At 37.2% G+C, this 22066-nt stretch overlaps 1 protein-coding gene across 1 annotated transcript in view; it reads right to left on the bottom strand.

The window, feature by feature from the left end:
- The window catches only part of KIF13B (kinesin family member 13B), a 267948-nt gene that overhangs the window by 62489 nt on the left and 183393 nt on the right, over positions 1-22066 (bottom strand). The window contains exons 27-35 of the mRNA XM_075556442.1: positions 21027-21126; positions 20354-20480; positions 19599-19654; positions 17783-17907; positions 14819-14995; positions 11361-11453; positions 8145-8297; positions 7052-7129; positions 5563-5616 (exon numbers count right to left, since the gene is read on the bottom strand). Of these exons, the coding sequence (XP_075412557.1) occupies positions 5563-5616; positions 7052-7129; positions 8145-8297; positions 11361-11453; positions 14819-14995; positions 17783-17907; positions 19599-19654; positions 20354-20480; positions 21027-21126 (963 nt within the window). The remainder of the gene's footprint in view (positions 1-5562; positions 5617-7051; positions 7130-8144; positions 8298-11360; positions 11454-14818; positions 14996-17782; positions 17908-19598; positions 19655-20353; positions 20481-21026; positions 21127-22066) is intronic.

Genomic DNA, 22066 nt, shown 5'->3' with positions numbered 1-22066 from the left:
GAGGGAGAAAGCATTCAAGAAATAGAGGAAAATTGTATGTTTCATCCTTGCTACACTACACTCTGACTGGTTTGTCACCTCTCCACAGCTCTTCTGCAAGGGGATGTGCAATTTCCCCCAGATGGGCCCTGGGTCCCCACTCTGCACTCCCTCTCATTCACAATGCTATGGTTTTTGTTTGTCTTTGATGCCTGATACCTGATCCCTTCGATGCCTTGTCACTTCATAGGCTGGTGTGCATATTCCATGTGGGCTTTGTTGTTTTTCAGTTAGATGGCCCCTTGTTTATCTTCCAGCCTTTGGGACCCCAGATTCTATATATTTTGACAACTGGGCACCATCAGCTTTCTTCACTGTATTTGCCCATGCACCCACTTTGTCTTCAGTGTTTGCGTTGGGGTAGGCTGGTGTGCGTCTTCCTTGTGGGCTTTGTTGTTTCTTAGCTAGATGGCCACCTGATTGTCTTCGAGTCTTTAAGATCCCTGATGCTGTATCATTCGATAGCCAGACACCGTCAGCTTTGTTCGCAACTTTTGCTTATGTACCCACTTTGTCCTCAGTGATCTAGTTGGGACAGGCCGGTGTGCTTCTTCCATGTGGGATTTGTTGTCTCTCAGTTAGATGGCTGCTTGTTTATCTTCAGGTCTTTAAGACTTCAGGTGCTATATCTTTTGATAGTCGGGCACCATCAGCTTTCTTCACCACATTTGCCCGTGTGTCCATTGTCATCATCCTTTGCTCAAATGGTGCAAAAGTAAAATAATTTAAAACACCTTCTTCCTATCACTATTCCTATCTGACCCATTCCACCACTTCCCCTAAATACATAACAATGTTATCAGTTTTTTGTATCCTTTGTAGTTTCTCATGTATTTGTAAGCAAGTTTCTTCTTTCCTCTCCCCCTCCTTTCATAACAGAGGTGTTTAATTACTAAATATATCTATAGTAGAACATGGAGAACTTACCAATTTTTTATAGTTGCATAGTATTTCATGCATTTATTTCTTGAGTGTGTATATAAAGAACTGTTCGTATAGGTGTGCACTTTATTTAACCACACCATACAATCAAACATTCAGCTTGCTTTCAATTTTCTGCCATTACAAGCAACATGAATATCCTTGCACTTGCCATGGCATTTTACTAGGAAAGCCATTGACACTACAATGCTAACGAGGTTTGTATGAGTTTGATAACTGTATGTCAAGTAATTTAAATTAGTTTTTAAGTCAATTAGTCAAAAGTAGTATTTGTGTGCTAATTAGTTTTAAAAACTACTCAGTCTAGAAGAACATGATTAGGCAGTTTTATTTAAATATATTTGAAAATGTTTCCCACTATAGAAAAAGGACTCTGTTCCTTGCTACTACTGGGGGAAGAGCAGATGTTTCTTTTCTAATACTCGCACTCCCTGTCATTGAGCCAGTTCTAACTCACTGCAACCCTACAGGACAGAGCAGAACTGCTCCTATGGGTTTCAGACACTGTAATTATTTATAAACACTTAATTTTCTCTAACAGTCTTGAGTAAGCTGCTTCAAACTCCTGAAAACGGAGGGGAGCGAGATTTGTTAGAGGAATGGGGTGGTGGTGGTGGTGGCGGCGGCTATTTTGTACTCTGGAGCCCGTGGGTAGCCAAATAGTTCATGCATTTGGGGTACTGTAAATCATTAACTTGTATATCCATTAACCAGAGGATTGTAGATTCAAGAAGGAACCTGGCAATCAACTCTAGAAAAACCACCCTTGAAAACTCAGAAGAGCACAGTGCTCTCTGACACACGAAGTCACATTAAGTGAAAGTCAAACATATTCTCTTCAGTAAGCATCCACCAACGCCCCCCCCCTTTTTAATCTAGCACCAGGCAATTACAATCTATCATATTATTATTTTAATATTCATTTAAACTACTAATCTGTACACAAGGGAAAGTTAGTGATACCTTGGTAATGAGACGTTGACTAAAATCCACATATTTCGTAGCCTTTAAATGGATAAGGTCTGTTTCTAAGTATGAAATGAGACCAAATTTAGGATTAACAAACTAAAAGAAGATCCTCAAAAAATTCACTGCCATTGAGTTGATTCTGACTCACAGAAAACCTATAGGGCAGGGTATAACTGCCCATGTAGGTTTCTAAGATGTAACTCTTTGTGGGAGTAGAAAGGTTCATCTTTTTCCCGAGAAGCAGCTGGTGGTTTCAAACTGCTGACCTTGCAGTTAGCAGACCAATGAGTAACCACTGCCCTACCAGAACTCCACTAGCAAACCAGCACCTGGTTATTCCTAATAATTCTTCCTCTGCTTGTTATATGGTGGAAATTGCTATAGTTGGGGTAGGGTCTCTCCATCCTCCTACTTGCCAAATAAAAGAAAAATATTTATATTTTTAAAAATTCACTAAGTAACTTCTTCCATGGGTCCCTGTATACATTCATGCTGTACTGAGGTAATTCTAGGAACCCTGGTGGTATAGTGGTGAAGTACTTGGCTGCTAACAGGTATGTGGTTCAAACCCACCAGCCACTCTGTTGGAGACATGTGGCAGTCAGCTTCTATAAAGATTTACAGCCTTAAAAATCCCAAAGGAGCAGTTCTACTCTGTCTTTCAGAATTGCTCTGAATCAAAATAAACAGCAGCGGGTTTTTAAAATGTGACTGTACACACCATAGCCAGGAAGAAGAGTTATGTTTTAAGTGAACTACTAAAAAACCCTTAAATTTTCGATTAAATTAAATTACCCACCCAGTTTAGGAGTCCTGGCGGTGCTATCAGGTAAGCATTGCGCTACTAACTGCAATACTGATGGTTCAAATCCACCAGGCACTCTGCAGGAGGGAAAAGAAGCTGTTTGTTTCTGTAAATATTTACCACCTCAGAAACCCTATATAGAGTCCCTATGAATCAATTTGACTCCATGGCAGTAGTCCTGGGCTTGTTTCTTTGTTGTTTGTTTTGACTCCCTTGTTTTAAAGCCCTTCACAGGCATCTCAGTTCTCCATTGTTCATGGTACAACTGGGAGGCACTTCTAAAATGAGGCTCCTCACCTCTGGGTCCTAGCCCACAGTGCTCCATCTACTAGACACGTCGGCATGTGGATTACTGAACACATTAGCCTTTCCCCCCATATGCCTTAGTTCACACTGCTCTTTCTATCTAGAATGTTGTTTCTCCTACTCCTTCCTTGTCTTTTGTGAGCTCAATCATCTTTCAGCATTAACACAAGGATTATCTCCTATCTGAAGTCTTCCTTGATCCTCATATACCTATAAAGGTGTCTCCTCCCTACTTTGTACTCTTTATCTACATATTACAGGAGCTTCAAAAAGTTTGTGGGAAAATAGAATGAAAAGATAATGGGATTTTAAAGACCCCCTCATACATATAGACCTATTTTGTTTCTTTGTTCTATTTATTTAATGTAAATGAAGCAAATTAATTTTCTATGAGGTGCATCCTATTATTTTCTGAGAAAACAGGGAAAGACAGAAAAAGCATAAGGTATCTTGACCTCTTCTTTCAAAGGAACTTAGAACTTAAATGAGATTATGATTTCTGTTTTCATAAACAGAAAATCTGTTTTATAAATATATTTCCCTCAAATTTTGTTTCTTTACACTTAGAACAATGCAATCAGTTTTCTAAAAACTCAGATATTAATAACCCATGATATACTATCATTGTACCAGAGCTTAAATACACATTTATAGACAAGATGGGTGATCAGTTATATGTTCTCAAAAATGTACATATATGTATATATATGTATATGCACACACACATATATACTCACAATCACTTTCACTGCATTGTTTGAAGTTTTTATACTGATCAAAATTCAAACACATGTAAAATCAGAATAGAAAACTAACAAATCATGTATATAATATATATATGTAATATGTAAAATAAACTTCTTCAGCTTTAATAATAACATTAAATAGCCAATATAGGGGCATATTTTGATTTATTTAGACTCCCATTCCTCTCCAATGCAGATATTTTGAAGCAAATATTCACTATTAACGTCCTTCAGGGTTATAAAACCAATACAACAGAATATTTGGATCACAAATGATATGCCAACCTTATTACAGATACTCTAGGAATGCTGGTGGTGTTATAGGTTAGGCATCGGGCTACTAACTGGTATTGGCTTTGGTGCCATTTTGACTCTCTAGCTGCACCACAACAGAAAGGTGAGGCTGTCTGTTCCCACAATGACCTACGTATAACCCCCTCCCAGGGGGACGGACAGCAGACAAGAGGATAAAGGGCAACATTGGACAATGCATGACATAACAAATAATAATAATTTATAAATTATCAAGGGTTCATGAGGGAGAGAGGGAGGAGGAGGGGAAAAATGAGGAGCCGATACCAAGGGCTCAAGTGGAAAGAAAATGCTTTGAAAACGATGATGGCAACATATGTTTAAATGTGCTTGACACAATGGATGCATGCATGGATTGTGATAAGAGTTGTACGAGCCCCCAATAAAATGATTTAAAAACAAAACTAAACTAAAAAATCCAATAAAATATATTTTTAAAAAGAGTAACCATGGACAAAAGGACTCTCTCCTTAACATTTTGTGTAACCTGTTAACATCCTTAATAAACCCACATATTCGTGAGTATTTTCTGTGTGACGACCACAATGAATTATTGAACCTAACTGAGAAGCAAATGCCACAGAAGGTAATTGGAGTCAGAATAGGGTAAAGTAGGATGAGTTTGGAGGCATGTCTGACTGCCACCTTGTGGTCAGCCTTCGGCTGGCGTGGAACTGGGTTCTCCTTACCTTTGCCAGAGGGTATCAGACCTGGCCTCCACATCATTTCCTCAACAAGCTAATAAAAAATTCTTGCTGTGATAGTTTTCTTGTGCCAACATGGCACCTGTAAGAAGATCTGAGTGGAGGTTAGCCTGTCAAGCAGGTGGCAGCTTGATGACCTCATATGAAGGTGCCATGACTCTCTCTGCTGTTGAGGCCTTTGGGAGCTTGGGAGGTGCATCCACCACCATTGGATCCACAAGACTTTGCACCCACTGGCCTGTGATCTTACTGCATTTTGCATCACTGCTTGTGGCTGCGTGACTCTGAAGAGGGTTTTATGGACTAGTATTGGACATAAGAGACTTGACAAGGACTGGGCTTGGCTGTTCTCCTAATATATAACTACTTCTTGATATAAAGCTCTCTCTACACATATATAAGTGTTTCTGGATTTATTTCTCTAGTCAATGCAGCCTACCACACTTGCTCACATAATCTTTGTTCCCTTATTCTTAAAAGAAACATGAAGAATATCTTTGACAAAAATAGTAACTTTAGTAACAAAATAGTTTTCTTTTTCAATCTTAATCGTAAAAATGTCTAGTAAATCCTTATTATGTTAAATGGTAGATTATATATATATATATCTCAGTAATTCACATTGCCCCAAAATGTCAGAGAAATTTTTATATATCAGCATAATGTATGGTATTTTTTAAAAAGGAATCAAATGTGAAAAATATATAAAACCTGGTAGGAAATAGTTATAAATACTTACCTTGTTGCTGCCTAGACTGTATGATGGAGTAAGATCTTGTCGGCTTCCAGATAACTAAAGAAATAAAAAGGATTATTCCTTTAAGTATAATGGCACATGAATAAATCCATGGAAATGCAAGCTTGGGAAATGGACTCGTGAGTATGGAAAGTTGGACGATGGCAGAAAGGTTGTCTAGAGGAAAGCTGCACAATAGTGGCCTTTGGGACACTTTAAAAGAACTTTCAAAAATTAAACAGTTTATCAATAACTTTTAAATAGAAATGATAGAAAATGTAGATATCCAGTTTACAAGATATCTGTAAAGAGACAACTAGCTGGAACGAAGAGATATTTTATTTGTTTATTCCCTTCTATTGGAAGAACCCCAGGTTACTGGTATATCCTGGTCTTAAGATTCCTGTGGATCAGAAAATAAATATATTCATGAAGTATTTTAAATCACAATTTATGCATATGCTAGTACATTTTAACATGTAATTTCCTGGAGGATAAACTGAGCTATTTTACCTTCAAGAAAAGTATCCATTCTTAATGTCTCAGAATATTCCCAAATCATTCACCTTGACATCATGAGTGATATGATAACTCAATAGTTTCATTCATAGGTGACATGCTCTCCAGTTTGAGGTACTTCCTGTCACTATTGTCAAGTACCAATGCTAAAGGGCAGCTGCTCTGTAGTACAATGTTTACACTATGATTCTTCTTAGTGCAAAGTCCAGTCAAAGGCATAATATTTCTCCTATCAACATCATTATCAAAATCAATGAGAGGAGAAAAAAATTAAGAGAACCAGGAACATATTTCTTTTAAAAGAATTATTCTTATGTTTAATATGCACATAAGATATAACTGTGTTTTTTTATTGCAAACGTATGACACAATTATGCAAATAAACCTGTTTTGTAGGTTCTTAAACTTATTTGGCCTATTGCCCATTTTTTGGGAAAACAATCACTCAGTGGCCCCCTAACAATTAAAAACTTTTGTATCACAGAGCCCCTCCCTCCATCATTCCATTATCCCCCAAGGGCCTGTATCACCCACTTTGGAAAACACTGCTCTATTTCACTCATTTATGCTACCTGGCAGGCCTGTAAGTATTTGAGCTTGCAAACCTAGTTGAGACTTTTCCTCAATATAAAGTGATTAAATGAAGTGCAGAATATTTACATGGCCTGCCGCAAGCAATTGGCTAGTTTTGCTTAGGTTCAGTCAATATCCATGGAGCACCTAGTCTGTGTTAGGCACCAGTGAGGTAAAGATACTCAAGAAATATGTGAGAAGTACTTAAATAGATAGTCGTTATAATATTAGTAAGAACGGTGACATAGGCATATACAGCATGGTTAAAGAATGGGGGGATGGCCTAAGTTCAAGGAAGAAATTACTTCTAAGATGAGCTTTAAAGGACCGAGCTGCTCAAGTAAAGAAGGGACAAATTAGACACAAGGCAGGGCACAGAACTGTGATTCTTTGTACTCACTCTGTTGACATTTGGAGAGCTAATACTCCTCCTACTCAACTTCCCTTTTCCAGTTAACTGTTCCTTTACTGCAACTTCCTATGAATCAGGTAACATACAGAGGAAAAACATATTAGAGACACACTCCACAAGCAATACTATCTAAAGCAGGCTTTGATCTGCCATCTATGCAATACATGTTAGTTGTTTAAATAATGATCATTACTTCACATGAACAAATAACCCAGTATGAACATTTGGTTAATCAAAGTTAATTATATAAGTGGCAGGTTAAGGAGATTATCTTTTTCTTTAAATTTTGCTACCTACTACCTGCCTCCTTATAGCTGGCCAAAAGTTTGCCTCAGGAGCCAAGAAGAAAATATTGGAATTTAGATCATTCACTTTAATTTGTTACTAATAGTTTTAGGGAAAAGTCTCAATATTGCTAGGTAAGTTAAACTTTAATATTTCTCTAAGTATTTTGTTTAATGTTAACATTTAACTATCCCTTCCAAAAATCCACTTGAAGGCCACAGAAGGTATGCTCGGGTGAGGCTAAGAAGGGCTCATTCTGCCTCATTGCTATATATTTCTTCAGCATCACCACTAGCCAATATCAAGGGATTTTAAAAATAATTATTTAATTATCAAGAATGAAATGTTCTTCCATTACTTTAAGGCAATAACAAAAAAAAAGGAAAAAGAAATCACGCTGATTACTACTGAGTTGATTCTAACTCAGAGACCCCATAGGATAGAGTAGAACTGCCAATGTGGGTTTCTGAGACTGTTCATCTTTGTGGGAGCAAGCCTCAAGCCTCATTTTCTCCCCTGGGCCTGCTGGTAGGTTGGAACTTCTGGCCTTTTATTTAGCAGGCTAACACTATGACACCAGAATGCCTTTTAACATTTATAGCATCTTGAAAAAAAGTAACATTTTGTGTAAAAAGTAGATTTGTGTCTTTTGAGATCTAACAGGCCAGAAATTTAATCTAAATGTGTTCCATTTAAACAAACACCTTGAAATTCAGGTGTAACCATACTGCAGATTATCCAAAGCCAAGGAGAATCAGCTGGGTTACGACTGCAGCTACCAGTTCTATTGGCAGACCTGGCGAAGACGATCTAAAGTAAGGAGGTTTTCCACAGCCAGCACGCTTCTGAGGTACTTTTCAATATAAGCCTCTGAGTCAGCAGAGGCTGGGTTTTCAACGTTGGCTGCCATTCTTGCTAATGCTTCTCGCTCCTCTACACCCTGGGCATCCTGAAGAATGGAAAGTTTGGCATTAAAACTCAGTATTTTATAAAAGAAAAACAGTCTAAAAGCCTTGTAAACAATATAACACACACTCACGGAGTTCTGAAACTAACAAAACGTATTCCTAAAATTCTATTTTAAAGTCATCTTTGGAATGCACATGTATTTCCCCTAAGAAATGAGGGTTAGGTTTCTAGGTTAATGTAAAAGACAAGAATTCACCACAAACGTGTTTTCTGCTAAATTTTCACTGCAAAAAAAAAACATTTTCATTGCAAGCAAATGTTACTTGGTAGAAAAGCTTTTGTGACCTAGCCAGCAACATAATCACCAGAATAACAATGATTCAGGAACATTATCTCCTCACTGGAACTCTGGGAAGGACAAAAGACAGGGATAAGGAGCTAGGGTGACCAACCTGATAAGGGCGGAATACCCGCAATCCTAGTAGAAAGCAGATACAGGTATGGATAATAGGAATGAGAATAGAGGCTAGATTTCCATCCCAGCTATTAAGCAGCCTATCCTAAACTACAGATGCAAAGTGTGGCAGCTTCTAAAACTGGTCCCCACCCTCAACTCTGGAGTAGCAATGGCTGAAGATCCAGAGCAGATCCAAGAGAGAGGTACCTGGGTAAGTTCACTGCGTTTCTGGCAGAATCCATCCTTTCTCCTCTGTCATGGGCTGGCCAAGCATATAAATGTAGGCATGCGGGACACTCACAAGCCAGAGAGGGTCTTTAAGACTGTGTTTAATTGTTTCAAGCAAACTTGATTCATAATAAATTATTCTTCTCAGAGAAAAACCAGTATTTTATTTATTAGTGAATTTGCTATCATGCCAAAAATAATAACATATGTATCTATATTCCACTGCTTTTAAAGATGACATCAACTGCACGATGAATCACTATTTTATATATCATCAATTATAAGAAACATCCCAACTTCAAAATTATTTTAAAAAATTTAAACCCATCTTAGCAGCAGTTAAACATGACAGAATTTGTCAAAAGGTTAAGAGCTCAGAAAACTTTATCATCCATAGTAAATCTTTGGAGTTTTTGTCCAATCCTGAAGTGGAGGACTGGGCCTCCATTATATGGTGGATGGTGGATGAAAGAAGGCAGCCACATAATTAGCAAAAATGGCCAGACTCAAACTCTCCTGACTCCCAAGAGAAGCACTCTTTTACTACAGATTGGATGTTCGAACAGAATAACCGGGCATTATCTTTGTTTTTAAGGAGAGATTAATCTGTCTCTTGCTACTCTTGGTTAGGACCACTTCTTGCTGTTCATCAGACCCTAATACAGAAAACAAGCCCAAATCTACTGGGTTCCAATTTACAGTAATCCCTGTAGGGCGGATAGAGTGGTCCTGCCCTGAGTTTCCAAAACTACAAGCCTTTATGAAGCTGACTGCCACATTCTTTTCTAATAGAATAATTGGTGAGTTCCAACTGCCAACCTTTAGGTTAGCAGCCCAATTCTTAACACTGTGCCCACCAAGGCTCCTTCATACTTTAAAAATGTTTGTGAATTTTTCATGATGAAGCCGAGCTTATTTATTAAGGGGCCTTTCTGTTTAAAAATTTTTTATTTTTTTTAAAAAAGAAGTAACCAAGTGTAGTCCTTACACTATAAACTTTCAGTTTCCTGTTTTCTCTTATCAGTAGAATTTGGTAATGTGAAAAAAGAATAAAAACACCTTTTCAAATATAAGAAAATTATAAGTAGGAAGGGAGAGAAGGAGGTAGAGAGGAAGGAGAAGGGAGGAGAGGACAGAAGGAAAAGATAGAAAAGAAAAAATAATGTACTTATAGTTATCACTGTTTCTTAATTGCATTTAAACCAACTATAGAGTTATAATCTGAAACAACTGGAAAAACATAGAGAATGTTTAGATACAGAAAATAACATGTGTAATACTTATAAACAGGAGGGAATGAACAACACGGAGTAATCTATTACGCATGCAAGATTTTACAACTTTTCTAACTCTGGAAATAGATTTATTTTTTAGATGTTCAGTAAGCACTAAATTAAATATGTAAATAACTCATTTTTACACTTAAAGTCTAATACTTTGAAGATCTGGGAAAAATCTATTTATTTATTTGACATTACTTAAGAGCAAAAGTGTTTTGAAATATGAAAGATATAAAACAAAACCTAAGCACTATCTGTTTAACTTTTCTAAAATGGAATCTATTAAAAACATGCATTATCCATCTATAATTCACGTGCTTAATTGAATCAATCAACAAATATTAAGCCCTTAAATGAAGAGATGGTGTGGTGGGCAGGGTCTTCCACGTCTCATAGTTTTGCCTCTCACAGCAAAATGTAGTCCCTGCCTCTTCACTCACTCCTCTTCTTCCCCTTCTTTGGACCCCTCCCTTACAACCCTCATATGTCTCCCTCACCACTGCCCAGCAAGGCCAGGACTGCATAATGACATCTGCCTAAGCCACGGGTCAAACATCAGTAAGCACATCTAGGCCATATTCTCCAACAAGCTTCAACCAGAGCTATTTTGGACTCATTTTGTGACTCCTCTAATTAGCTCTACTACTTTAAAAAGAGCAATAAAACAATAATAATAAAATAGGAATAATCAGGGCAACTAAAATTTATTACCCAGTATGAATAAAATAATTCATATACAACTTTTTTCTTAAAACATTCTTGTGAAGAAGTTCTTATCAACCCCATTTGACAAATAAAATTAGGCTCTAAGTCACATAAGCACATTTACTTCGCTAATAAGTTTGACTTCAAAGTGATACATTTAAGCTCTATAAAGCCTCCCTTCTTGGGTCACAAAACTATCGTGCCCCCACCCCCTAATTGTGAAAAATACTAAAACCAGAGCTTTAACTTCACAAGTGGGTTCTGCTATCAATGGAATTAAGAGCAGGAGAATGTTATTCTGAAAACCTACAGCATTTTTTTCAATATATATTTTAATTTAATCAACGTTTCCTGGGTAAGTGACTTTTCAGGGAGTTAGCTCTTTGTAAGTGAGCACTATTTTCATAATACTCAAATTTCTATGATCCTTTACCTCTGGAATATTGGAAACAATTTCAAAAGTGACTCCACAGCCAGGAATAGCACTTCGATGAGACATCTTTTTTAGAAGACTCTGAGCAAAACCCTAAAGAAAAATGAAACAGGAAATACTTTTCCAAATTGTGTTTACATTTATACACACACACACACACACACACACACAAACGCATATGCATGCATGCACACACGCACACACAAAGACCTCAGTGTAAAACATAATGCATCCATTCTATCCAAAAGAAAAATAAGAACATCCTTCCAATATAAGCAAGGGGATTCCAATCACCACGTACAGTTTCCCTGCAGAGTGGGGTTAAGTCCTATGCCCAGTACATGAAACGCACACAGTATACATGAAAAGTTCCAGAATTTTCTGGACATTGTCACTAGGCAGTTAGTTAAACTCTGCTTAAACACCAGAGAAATAAAATGGTTGACTCTGTACAATAAAATGACCTTCTAACGAAGACACAAGCAAAAACAAGGGCTGGCGAGTCTTACAGTTTCCTTTCTTTCTTTTTTTATAGCACAATGGACATCTTGTACCATGAATATTGACAAGTTCAGGCATTAAATTCTCGACCGAAGCAGGATCGTTATGAAGAATGATTTAAGAGTGCATGGTCATTGTTTATGCTGACTGTGCTCTTTGCAGAGTTAAGAATTGAACTGCTGAATTAATGCATAGATGACTCATTGGAAGACGCTGCTAAGACTGAACATCCTGTAGAGGTTGAAGAGAGCAGGGATGAGGGCAGACTACAGTTGGTGAATAAAGATAAGAAAAGAATATTTAACGGGCACTGAATCTTCTTCCCCAGATGAAAGAAACGTAAGAAATATATGAAAACCCAAAAGGAAACATCAAGGTCTTTGATCTAAAAAATAGGTAACTTGACAAATGTACTTAATAACAGTCTCTTTCCTATTCTGAATTTTAAAAAAGGTTTTACACTCAAAGATGCAAATTTCCCATTTACTTTATCCCTTTAGTCTCTTAACTCTAGTAGAGCAATGCAGAGTTACTGACAATTACACTGGCTGAAATGTGACTATAGGTTTTTTTATGTGGGTGATGAGAGGAAGTGTGGATAATTATTATTATTATTATATTGCTTTTTATTCGTATAGTATGAACGAAGGCGAATTTGAAGTATTAGGATAATGAGAAAGTCCCTCCTCTTGCTATAAGGAAGCAATTTTTAGAAACTGGGAAGGGAAATGGTATGCCCCCAAATACTTGCAAATCATTTCTACCAGAACAAAATCTGACAACTCCCCCCCCACCCCAATCAAAAAATAACAAATTAATAAAGTACACACTTGGTGCCTCAACAACCCAACCTCTATGCTAATAGTTCTTTGGAATGGCAGTTTTTCCAGTCAAGTCCCAGTGTCTAGCTACCAGCCTCTATAATGCTAAAATGGAAAAATCTCTTACAATACTCCCCATGAGCTGTGTCTTTTGCTATTTCTTCCAGATGCACAAGAAAGAGAAACAGAGAGAGTGAATGGGAGATACAGCATATACATCTATAAATAACCCTATGACCTAGGTTTTATTGATGTTGGATTGCCAAGCTAAAGAGCTGCAATTTTAACAGTGTTAATGCCAGTCTTCATTTCAAAGATAGATATCAGTGTGACATTTAGAACTAAAGATTAATTTTTAGGGGTGGAGATTACATCTAGGAGTCTGTCAGCCATGACTGTGCTCTTTTAAATGAAAAGATTTATTTTTGTCCAGGGCTTCAAACCAGTTCTTCCCAGTTCAGTCAGGGCCAATGAAGCAAAACCAGAACAGATCTGGATTTATAAAATGTGGGTGTACTGGAATGGTAAGTGGAACGAGAAAAATTATGGTCAATGCTCTTCTAGAACCTTAATTTACCTTTTAAATACAGGGACGGGGATTCATTTATAGCACAAAAATCTCTTCACTAGTAGAGATGGAAACAATACTGCCCAGCTCAAATAGGGCAGCTTCGATGTATGTCACTCTCCATAGGCCGGGCAACTATCTAATCCACTGCAGTAGGCTCTTGACAGGGCTCACTACCCCTTTTCCTGATTTCCTATTACAAGGGCTTCAACTCCTAATTTTTCCCAGTCCAGTTATTATTCTGATGTACCCTCTTTTTAAAAAAATAAATTTATTAGTTCTAATGTTGCTACATCAGCCATGAATGAACATATTAATCTATACATCTTTTAGTCCATGTGCTGAGAATGTTTCAAAGAAGTGTGGACAGCTAAAAAGAATTTCTAGAATAAACCTCCTAAATCTTAATATATTTCTAAAACCAATTTCATGGTAAATCCTTACTTCTAAGATTTTTCTACCAAACTTCTTATAAGTTGAGGTCCTATATAATCTATTTATAGCCATGTTCTGTGGCATGTGCAGTACCCCCATCACACTGCACATCTAACTATTCCCCACACTGACCATTTCTGTATCTTCTGTACTAGCTCTGCATATTATTTTCTTCTCTCCATGGAATACCTTTCCCCCTGCTTGCATAGCAAACATCCCTTGGCTTTAAACTCCCAGCTTACACACTATCCTTTACTACAAAAGCTTTCCCGACTTCATGTACTGAATTCACCATTCTCTCACCTGTCATTTAACTGTTCTTTTTGTTGCTTAAATTGATAGCACTTATCACATACAGAGTATCATTGTTGTTAAGGATCCAATCAGCCTGATTAAGACAAAATCTATGTTCAACAGAATGAAACGGCCTCACGGTTTGCGTACATTGCTGTAGAGTAGTTGCCTGCTTATACACTTATATCTCTCACTGCCATCAAGTCACTGCTGACTTACAGCGACGCCCTTGTGTGTTTCCAAGACTATAACTGTTTACGATGAGGGTAGAAAGCCCAGTCTTTCCCCTGAGGAGTTGCTGGGGGTTTCAACCTACCAACAATGTGGATCACAGCCCAAAGCACATTCCCAACACTACTAGGGCGCCTTCATATACCTATCAATGCATGTAGATTTAGGTTCTATAAAAACCAGAATTAGCTCTTTTTCATCTTTTTATCTTGAACTCACTGATAGAGTTCATTCTCTAAAAATAAAAATCTAAGAATTAGCAGTGATGCCAAAAAAAAAGGAAGGAAGCAGAGAAAAGGGAACAGGGCAAGAAGTACAATGCTAATGGACAGCCAATCTGCTAGGGCACCTGCTCATCTTGCAGGACTCAGGTCAAAAGGCAAAAACTACACTTGTGTTTGACAGAAGAAAAACATATATGTGCAGCCAGGGGGATGTTAGGAGACTGAAGCAAATGTAGTTCCGGGACAATTATAGTCACATTGAAAAGAAGAGCTCGGCGCTCCAGAGACCGTGTTTGGGCAGTTAAATCAGCGCAATCATTCTGTGGCCCTGCCCTCCTGTTGGATCTGGGGTTATAGTCATTTCTCCTAGGATAAGTGACTTACCTGCCGCCCATGAACACTGACACAGATGCGTTTGCGTAATACCAGCTGCATGTCAGCTGGATGGCTGAGCTGGACTGTCACCCGCACGATGAGAAACAGTCGCTCATCTGAGGGGGTGCCTTTACTGAGCTGAGGGCAGTTATGTACTGCAGAGTCCCAGGAAGCTTCTGCTTTCACCTGCAGAGAAGACAAAGAATGTATGTTTCCCTCATCTATAAAAAACAAAAGCTCTCTCAATGAAATAATGGCACCTGAGCTCAGGTGGCTTATGTCAATCACAAGCAAGTTCTACTTTGAGAAGAGCCCTTACACAACTGGGATATACAGTTCACTCAGCTTTCTCTGGGAAGTACACAGCATCATGTTTATGACTTGCTAGCTTTCACTCTTTTTATTCTGAAAACTTTTCAAATATGAAGAAAAAGTGCAAATTTACTTCAATGAACTACCATATGCCTTTCTTTTAAGTGCATCAACTGTAACCATTTTTCCATACACACATGCAAACATATTTATTACTTCTGCTGAATTACATTAAAGTGCAGGCTTTTTACTCTTCATCCTAAATAGTTCAGCAAGTATCTCTCCTAAGAGCAAAAACATCCTCTCATTTAACCATAGAACAATTAGCATACTCAGGAAATTTAACCTCAATACAACATTATCTAATATACAGCACATATTCAAATCTTTCCAATTGTCCCAAAATGTGATCACAAATTGCATTTAGTTTTCATTTCCTTTATATCACTATATTCTGGAATAGTTCCTCATTCGTTATCCTTCATGACATTTACTTTTGGAAAGGGTACAGGCCTACTGTTTTATAGAATGTTTCTCAATTAGGTTTTTGTTTCCTCATTATTAAACCCAAATTTTGTCTTTTAGTGAGAAATACCATTAAGTAATGTTGTGTTCTCAGTGCATTACAGCAACTTTCTTTCCTTCAAATTTTGTAATGTTCTTTGTCAAACATTCTTGAAACTATAGAATTCAGCTCTCATTGTATGTACACTAACCCACTTTCATACCACCTGATGATACATAAGATAGTGACCAATATCAGCCCAATTCTGAACAAACTCATTAGACAAACAACTCTCATCCTTTCTCAGGAAACAGGTACTGAGTAGGCTAAATGTTTTTGAAGTAACAATTACAGTAGCACATCCACCCCACTCACTCAGACATATAAAATAAAATAAAGGGAAGAATCCCGGGGAAAACACATCAATTAAATACAAATACAAAGCTTTAGAGATAGACAACAACTTCAATTTACACAAAGAAACAAAACAGAGTGACTCAAAAAATTGTGCAAAATATAAAGCCAGAAGACCTTCCTGAAGAAGAAATGGCACTGGAAATTCCTGATTAGAAATTAAAAAAGAAAGGTTTTAGGTACTTTCAACAGAGAGAGGAAGATTCAGGAAAACACGGACCGAAAACAAAAACAAACAATAAAACCACAGACAAAAGTCTGGACAAGATCAGGAAGACACTACAAGAACAAACTGACAAATGAAAAATTAGAATTCATATAAAAACATTAAATAGATACCTATAAGATTTCAGAACTAGATGGATAAACAAACAGTAGTATATACACACAATGAAATACTACTCAACACTCAAGAGTAACAGCAAAACTTACATCCACAGCATGGATGAACCTGTAGGACACAATGCTGACTGAAATATGTCAATCGCAAAAGGACAAGAATTATATGAGATCACTATTATAAAAAGTCCAGAAAAGCTTTCACACAAAAAGAAGCTAGCTGCCTTTGATGATGACCCTGGATAGGAGAGGGAGGAAGAGCTAAAGGAAGCCTAATAATGATGAATGGGAGGTCAGCAAAGAAGTACGAAAGCAAAGGAAGACACTCAGAGAAGTGAAAGAGTTAAAGCCGACAGTAATTACACATACGATCCTGTAGTAAAAATAACAGCAGTGATCCATTGGTACATACACAAACATGCAAGATGAACAGGTGTGGGAAGAAGAACAAAACTATGGCCATGACTTTAAAAAGGCTTGAACACAGATATTTCTACCTAGAGATTTACATCTGCTGCAAATATATCCTTGAATGGAGTGGAATACACAGAGGACAAAGTTATGACGACTTCTTAGTCTTCATCAAAAACCTTGAGGAGTACGTTGCTGGGCCTATAAATTTGGGACCACATTCATGGGGGGATACCAAGGTCAACTGGCACAGCTTAGTTCACAAAGAAAATGTTCTACATCCATCTTCGGTGAGTAACAACTGGAGGCCGTAATAGCTTGGGGGCAGACATCTACGACTTAATTTTCAGTCAAACAATAGAGAGCTCTGTAAGGTGACCAGTAACACTAGAACAATATGAACTCTTCTAAATAGCCAGCCATTTGAGATCAAAAGGGCAGCATTTGCCGGAGGACAAAGTCAGAAGACAGGAAGGGTTAGAAATGGGAAACAGGAAAAAAGTAGGATAAATTATTTACATTGTGTGGATTGTAATCAATGAGATGAAACAAAATGTGTATGAATTGGAATGGAAAACAGTTATCTCTGTAAAACTTTACCCCTTCACAATAAAGTATAAAAAATAAAATAATAATTTCTTTTCTGAAGAATTTCGAAGCAAATCACAAAGATAATGTCATTTTACCTCTATAGACCTTACTGGCATTTACTTCCAACTCTCATATGCTGAGGAACAAAATCAAGCACCGGATTGAGGGAGTGGCCCACTGCTGATATGAACTATGAATACAAATAAAGATTCATTTCCAAGAGAGGAGTTTAAAAATTGAATGTGTGTACTCTGGTGTTCAAGTCCCACTCGTTCTGGAAATCACAGTGAGAAGCTTTCATTGGTATGTTTTGAGAAATGTAAGCACTGAAATTACTCTCATGCTCATGGAAAGGTTAATGAAACTATTTTGAGTCTGATCTAAAGTTATTCTTTCTTTACCTCTCCATCATGCTGTTTTACAATCTGCAGCTCAAAGAACTCTTCTTCTTCTTCCCCAGTGAGGGTAGCATCCCATCCACCAGCTTCTGGGTCATCAAGATTATCCTGAGAGCTGAAATCATCAGCTAAAAGCAAGAGCTCCATTAAACACTGAGATCATGTTATAAGATAACTTTTATCAGCTAAATTTCAGTGTGATTATTTAAAGTCTTCTGCTTTCAATTTCTTTTGCTTTTTGCTCTGAAGTCTCCAGCAACACTTCTGGTGATCATTAAACAGTCCACATTATCTTATCTTAGAGATAAAATGTACCTCTAAGAAATCATTTTGATGAAATCTCTGGTCTTTAAGACTTATTTTACATGGAACGTAACTGAAGTCAAGACATCTTGGACTTTTTACCCAAGGTCACAGCTCATAAATGTTAAAGATAGGATTAGAACCCACATTTTTCTACCCGTCAGTCATTGCTTTTATAGTTGCAGTTACAAGGTATGGTAAGAAATGAAAAATACGGGAAAGTGTTTTCTTTTGAGGGGGTGTGGGGGGAGTTAGTTTTTGTTTTCGGACAGCTAAAGTACAAGAAAAAGATCAATCAATTGGCAGGCAACATGAAACATGAGCTAAACACTAGAAGGCTTCCCTATGGCACTCTGATTCTTCTATTCCAGTGTAATTTCCCAACTCTCTAACCATTTTAAGCTTGTGAGTAAGGAAAAACAGCACCTTTTCTAGTGTATAGCTTTGGGTATACCAGAATGTTCAAAGTCATGATCTTCTTAGTGAGCAAAGTCCTGATATTCTCCTTTAATCAGGACTTTTAAGTTTGTCCTTGTCCACGTTCTTATCTAGTTGTCCCCTTCCCCACCTCAGAACCCTAACTTAAGACTAGACTGAAGTAAATTTCAGTATCCTTGGCTCAAGAGGATAAAGTAGGATATAACCTTGTGGCACTAAATTTTTTGAAAATGTATGTGAGCAAGTGGATAGACGATGGAGTGGCTAAGTATGAATCTCTACTTCTGTGTATATATAAAAATCTTCCATATGTACAAAGAAGTTAAATGTCACAAGATCCTAAACATCTGTTATTATAACTCACTTTTAGATCAGGAGGAGAATAACACCAAGGACATGCAAGCACGTCTAGTTGGATAATTTTAATTCACAGTTCCTATCTTTAGATACTTCAGGAGTTTAACTGATATGTTTTCACTCATTTTCACTTCTTTCATAATCTACCTTTTTTATATTCATTCCCTCTCCTCCAGAAAGCTAGAACAAAAGGAGTTTTCATGGTGGAATAAAGACAGAAAATACCAGGTATTCAACAACAAATGAATGCCAGAAGACCTCAGATAAAGAGTGAGAAATTTATTAGAAAATTACTAACAAAAAAAACAGTAAAAAATATTTAAGAGAGTCCCACCCCAATATGGGTCTTTCCTTAAATAAAGAAAGCAGGAAAGACTTTATTTTATATTTACAAGTATATAAAATATTAGTATCATCCTAAGTTGATGGAAGAACAAAGCATATACACAGCACTGCCACTATGGCAACGGAATGAGACAGCATCACAATGAAACATACCTATTACTATTATAGCAATATTACTCATAAAAAGTCCATTCTTTGTAAAGGGGTAGACAATAAAATGACTTTACTTTTAGATTCCAGAATTATTGACTATACACAATAAAATGACTTTAAGATTAGAGAATTACTTAATTATATACTCTGTTAAAACCGACATGTTATTTGGACAGTAATTTATCAGAAGACGTACACCTTCAGAAAACACCTCATAACTTACCATTTAGGTCGAGAAATATTACAGGAATGTGCGTCTCCATCCCAGGCACTGGAGTCCTAAAACAAAGAACAAATAGCATCTCCAACAAAGCACGCTTTTACAGGAGCATGTTTATCAAATATGCTAGTTACGGGTTTTACTCAAATCTAACATTATAAATGCAACAAAGACTTAACTGTAGCTACTTCTTTTCACCAGTGCTGTTTATGTGTAATTATCATAGTCTCTGACACCAGAAGTTAGTCTTCTAAGATGCATATACCTGTTTATAATTCAAGTCCCTCATTTAAACATTTTCTAATAACATTATATACTTGAGGGACCCATGTGGTTTAATTTACTATTTTTAATATCTATAAAATGGCATAGAACATTTGCTGACAGTACAGTTTAAATCAGCACAAAACCCAAGAACTTCTGGAGATGTAATTTTATTGGGGCAGAACAGTCTTTTAAGGGATTGACCCCAAGTAATTAACATATTAACTTTTCTTTTAATGTAAGTGCAGTGGCACTAAATATTGATTTAGATTCTCAGAAATCTTAATACCTTTGGCCAATAACAACATTATTTCACAAACGCCATTTTAGGCCACAGTTATTCAACTCATGAAAATAATTCAATAGTTCCTTTAATTCAAATCACTTTTCCCCATGTGCTATTATGAATCGCCCATAAATTGAAGCACCGGAAAATTCATATGGAAAGCAGGCAATTTATTTAGATTTCAAATGGCATATTGTAACGTTCATACCATTCTGCTGGGGCCCCGGGGATCCCACTGCCAGCAGAGGGGACCATCACTGCATTCCTTTCCTCGGTGAGAGTCAACCTCATCTCCAGAAGCTGGGCTTCTCGGTCAGCATCATCCTCTGTCTTATCTGGAACATGAGGCACAGGAATCACGTTGAGTTAACTTGCTCTTTATATGTCCATTCTAAGTAAACACTATAGGTTTTTGATTGATAAAGAATCACTGGAAAATTAATACACTTCTCTATTACCAATAATTAGTGATCAAAGGCAGCGGGTGGGGGAGAGCTCCAGTAACTGTCAGCTGGGGGCTTATGCTCTAAGAGGTCATCTTCAGTTCATGAAAAGTCTGAAGTTAAGGAATTATTTGCTCTGGAATTAGAAAACCCAAGTAGGTTGACTAATAAATATTCATTTAAAAGCTGTTTTTGAGGAACAACCTTGCCTTTTCTCTTCTTTGCTGTTACATGAGTGCTTGAAATTTTTAGAGCAAATGGATAAATAAAAATTCCTATGAAAGGAAGCAAAACAAAGAAAATAGGAGTAACCTTTATATGCTCTTGCCAATTTGCTGTTCATTTGTTCATCTGGCTTTTTAATTTATGTGGCTGCAAATCGAGATTAATTATCTACTGATTTGGTAGGGAGGAAAATATTCATCTTGCGTTTCCTACCACGTTTGCTGACAAGCTTTTGTAGTTGTTGATCTAAGTACTCCTGACGTTTTGTTAATGCATTCAGCCATTTTCTACGTAGTCTCTCTAAATCCCTGTCCTGCAAGAGAAAGGAAAAATAAATAAACAGAATGCCAAAACAGTTCCTTTGAGACTGATAGTGTGGGGTTAGGGTTAGTGTTAGACTTAGGTTCAAGTTTAGGGTTAGGGTTAGTAAAATATTAAAAAAGAAACTGATAGTGCAGCCTACTCTACAGTGCTTCAGAAAAGTAAAGTATGATAAAGTACATCCTTAATTTCTACACTACTACTAAATTATGGTTGACGCTAACCATGCTTCAGAACAGAAATCCTCAGAAGTTATAGCATGACTCAAAGGACAGCCTCAAGGGATATTCTCTGGTACCCAGAATCAGTTTTCTTTCTAATGGTTCCAATTACTTGCAAGTAAAATCTTCTAAGAGGTTTCTTTGCTGGATAAAACTCAAATAGTAAACAAGAATCTAATCTTTATCCTTCAGAACCCTCAGAAACATTCTTCACATGTCTTCCCTAGTGTGTTCGACAAGCTTCATTATTCTCTCCAACATGTGTTCGTTCTCTCTCTCTCTCTCTCTCTCTCTCTCTCTCTCTCTCTCTCTCCTCTCCCTCTCCTGCCCAGTGTACGTGCCTGTGTGTTTGTTACTGACAGTCTAGCAGCTCTACCAGTCAACGCCTGAATAAATGCCAATGTTACCTCATTTCCTTTTTTTAATAGAGTTACAAGACTGGATAGGTCAGTGGAATGCTGTAGATGTAGTATATCTGGATTTCACTAAAGCACTTGACCAAATAGCTTATGACGTTCTCATAGACAAGATGGAGAAAAGCACAAAGGATGTACTTACATGAAATCATTCCTAACCGAAATACCACATGCAAACAACAGTAATGAATGGAAAAATACCAGCTTAAAACGAAGTCTCTATTATTGTGCCATAGGACTCTGCATTTAACTCCATCTGACACAATATTTTTATCAGTGACTTACAGGATGGCAG

The sequence above is a fragment of the Tenrec ecaudatus genome, chromosome 8 (assembly GCF_050624435.1).
Source record: "Tenrec ecaudatus isolate mTenEca1 chromosome 8, mTenEca1.hap1, whole genome shotgun sequence".
In the NCBI taxonomy this organism is placed as follows: domain Eukaryota; kingdom Metazoa; phylum Chordata; class Mammalia; order Afrosoricida; family Tenrecidae; genus Tenrec; species Tenrec ecaudatus.
The sequence above is the reverse complement of the archived record's forward strand: the minus strand, read 5'-3'. Positions and strand labels throughout refer to the sequence as shown.